Here is a 3,986-nt window from a genome sequence, read left to right on the forward strand (position 1 = left end):
CATTGCTTTAGAAATCTTAAGACTTAATAAAGAAATTTGATATTTTGCATATGAAAGCATCGTAATGTTTCATGATAATCTGCCAAATTTCGTTAACATTGCTTACTAATTTAAAGGTTATAGAATGAAATTGTAAGAAGTACAAAATGGTTACGAGATTGGTCCTAGGGACCAAGTATGTGCTGAAAAAGTTAACAGTTTACCTAATCACAAATCAGTAGTGCTTGTTTAATTCCCAAAGCTATATAACTGCTTGTGATTTGAACATGTATTTTTCACGACTTTCAATTTTAAACTGTATTCACTCTCTACTCTTGACTAAAAGTACAAACTCCACCGTGTGAGTCTCGATTGTCTAAAAAGTGGGAGGGAGTTAAATAATACCTAGAATGCTCAAATAATAAAACATGCATGGCAAAGCAGATAAGTTGGTACAAATGCTAAATAAGTAACACCCATAATTTACCAGATAGATTAAATATACCACTATGATTCTAAATGGATAACTTAAATAATTCATTAAAAGATGATTAATTCTGCTACAAAAATGACAGAATATATTGCAATAGGTCTATGGGTATATTACTTAACTAGGCCTATTTACAGGAGATGCTGCAAAATTAGCAAGTATGTTTACCTATATGAAGTAGACTAGCTGCTTGGCACAACTTTAGGTGATACCAATAAAAGGATAAAGGTTAGTGAGCCATCAGTCAAAATTTATATGACAGTTAATTTGGCAATATACATTGCAGCAAAAGAAAAGGTATGCAGTAAACAATAAATTTTTGTTTAAATGTTTCACACCTAGAATAATATTATTAGAGAAATAATTTGGGCATTTCAAATTTGGCATGCCATTAAACAGCCCCAAATTTGGTGGCCAAAAGGTTTGATTGTGTACTAAAGTGCAAACTTGACAATAACATATACTCATATATATTCCTCAATAAAAAAAAAACAACAAACTTTTCACGTGTATAATAAATACATATTAACGCTCCTGTCAAAAGTCTTGACAGTACTCTTTGCCAAGTTTAAATTTCAGTGTAAAAACAAATGTAATTAGAACAGAAATTTGTATTTAGTATCACATGATTCTCTAGCAAACATTAACAATCACAACACACTTCATTCTTTCATGTGGTACACAGACAACATGCTATGGTCATATGGTAAAATGAAGCATTTGGACAATTATAACACAGTCTAAAAGAAGTCTAGATTCAAACATAAGAAAACATGAACAAAATGAGAGGATTAACTTTTTCTTGAAAACTTAATATAATCAAACTAAATATCATTTCAACAACGGTCTATGAAGTTAGTTCAAATAAAAATACAGAGGGAGACGAATATACAAAATGATAAAACTTTTAAAAACAAACAGCTAAATTTAAATGAGGTAGTGTGATCAATATGAGAGGATCAATTTATTTCATTGTTTCACAAGTAATAAATATTTCAAATTTTATGAAACATATTTGAAAACAGTACCCCATATAAATCACAACCACACTGTACACAATGTGAGCTAATGTTATTTTGAAATAATGCAAACCTTCCAAACGTAATTATAATATTTTACTAATACTGTGCATTTTAGTAAAAATATGTAGATTTATTAACTGTTAACACCTTTAGCAATAATCCAGAATAACAAATATCTTAATTTTCTACAAATCATTGTATTTCTTTAAAAAAAAAATAGTCAAATGTATAGGTTTTACAAAAAAATAAAGGAATTCAAAAATCATTGAAGTATCTATTCTTCATACAAGTTAATATCTTTTATCATTTTGTTTATATTTTAAATTTTAACTGTAATAATATTATAATAATAATTTTAAATATGTAAGTTAAGGAGTTGTTTATTTTGAACTGTATAGCACAAGCTCATAAAAAAAATAAAATACTTTACCAGAATTTTGTTGTTGTTTTGAATTAAGTATTGAACATAATTTGGTTTTCTAGAATCTGAAGATGTTAGAAGACAAAGTGGAGATGGTTGTGAACAAATTAGTTCAACTCCATCGAATGGTGAGTTCTTTTAAGAAAACGACAACTTGTATCTAACTGCTAAGAAATGGGTTAAATTAAAAGTACTTTGTAAAAAATAAGAAGAAATACATTTTCAGAATACTCAGGACTTTAGTCTTCAGAATTAGCTATAAAACTTTAAGGTTCAGTAATAACGAAAAGAAACAATAACCAATATAAAACTCTTACCCTCTCTGCGAGTGTCACATTTAAAGCATGCATCTCTCCTCCGAAAGTTATTCAGTCCACACTAAAACAAGCATCAATGATTTAAACCAAGTGTGAAATAAAACTGAAAACAATGATTCAGAACTATCTGACCTAGTTGAGCGAGAAAATATTTTTAATGAAAAAAAAATATCTGTTTCTCATTTAAATAGATAAGATTATATCAGATTTACTAAATGGATACATACTGTAAGTTTCACATCTTCATAGTACTTACATAATATTCAGAAGAATGACATTCCTAATTGAAATTATTTTAATTTGCATATAATAAAATGTAAAACTACGTTTCACAGAAATGTCATATAATCAAAGCTTTACTTCTTTCCAACCATACTGAACTATACAACTTCATCAAAAGGTTATAATAATCAAAATTTAATGTTTTGGCTGAACAGATATGCAACTTTGAAAAGCAAATTTTTGTAAGTCACAAGTATGTGGAACCAAAACAGCTAAATGTTTCTAACCACCTATAAGAAATATACCCTACTTTACTGCAGCTCCAGTCAGCTTTGCCAGCATCACCACGTTTTAATCCACTGCCATCCTTTGGAATACTGTAATGCAGAGTAGCACGATAGTCTCCACCAAAGATCAATACTCCCTGCAAAAAAATACTTGAGATAAGTTCCAAACAATAGCAACATTTCAAGTTCCTCGCCACAACAGGTGAATTTAACTGGAAAACCTCCGGGGACAGAAGACACCAAGAATGGGGATAACCAACCTTCGATGAAAGCAGAGCCAATTCACATTTTAATCACAAACTTCTTCTGAGCATACCACTCGGAACTCCAAAAGGCACAGATGTAAATTCAGCAGATGCAACAGTTCTCGTAGGCCAGAGGAGGCACAGACCTCAGAAGCAAATATAAACTTTTTTTTTCCTATCATCTGTTATCAAACAAAATTCTACACGATGACCTTCACTAACAGGCTTCCATCCAGATATTTACACTTATCAAAGTTTAAGTTCTCATGTAATGAAAAAAAGCTACAGGTCTTACACAAGTGTTTGAAGTGCTTCTTAAAAATGTTTGTACAATCAGGAAGGGTACGTGACAGAAAAATGGGGCAAGTTTTAACCTCATCATGCAAATTAATGTCAAATTATAAAATGTAGGATTTTATGGAGTAATTCTTTTACAATTAAACACAACCTACACTGTTCTTATGCTGATAATATGCAATTAAACTTTTCAATTCAAATACTTTGGAGTTCCTTTACAATGCCAGTTAATCAGGAATACAAAGTGAAATAACCTAATTTCGTAAATCTCGATTCACTTCAAGAGTTCTTTCTAGCGTCCTCATTCAATACTATGCAAATGCTACATTATGCAGATCACCAAAACAGATAAAAATTTTCTTACAACATGCTATAAAAATATATATTCTAAAAGGTTTATTATTTAAAAAAAGTTAAGGAAAATTTCTCAAGTTCAATAAACAAATGCTAGGTGGCTATAAAAACCTCCGAGAATATGTGATGTGCATTATGAAAAATAGTAATGACAGTAGAAAACCAAATGATCCCACATAGAATATTTTATATGGTCATAAAATGCATGTTCAATACAAGTTTATCATAGACCTTTTGAAATGTAATTTTGTATTATTTTTATAAAGGTATAACCCCATCCTGACTAGCTTTAAATGAAGCCATTCATACATGCTACCTCTATTTTTTATATATATATATATATATATATATA

At 29.7% G+C, this 3,986-nt stretch overlaps 1 protein-coding gene across 1 annotated transcript in view; it reads right to left on the reverse strand.

Moving 5' to 3' along the window:
* LOC106466501 (RNA-binding protein 5-B-like) overlaps positions 1 to 3,986 on the reverse strand; it is a 42,081-nt gene that overhangs the window by 15,718 nt on the left and 22,377 nt on the right. The window contains exons 7-8 of the mRNA XM_022394528.1: positions 2,762 to 2,875; positions 2,191 to 2,290 (exon numbers count right to left, since the gene is read on the reverse strand). Coding sequence (XP_022250236.1) covers positions 2,191 to 2,290; positions 2,762 to 2,875 — 214 coding nt within the window. The remainder of the gene's footprint in view (positions 1 to 2,190; positions 2,291 to 2,761; positions 2,876 to 3,986) is intronic.

The sequence above is a fragment of the Limulus polyphemus genome, unplaced genomic scaffold (genome assembly GCF_000517525.1).
Source record: "Limulus polyphemus unplaced genomic scaffold, Limulus_polyphemus-2.1.2 Scaffold2280, whole genome shotgun sequence".
Classification (NCBI taxonomy): domain Eukaryota; kingdom Metazoa; phylum Arthropoda; class Merostomata; order Xiphosura; family Limulidae; genus Limulus; species Limulus polyphemus.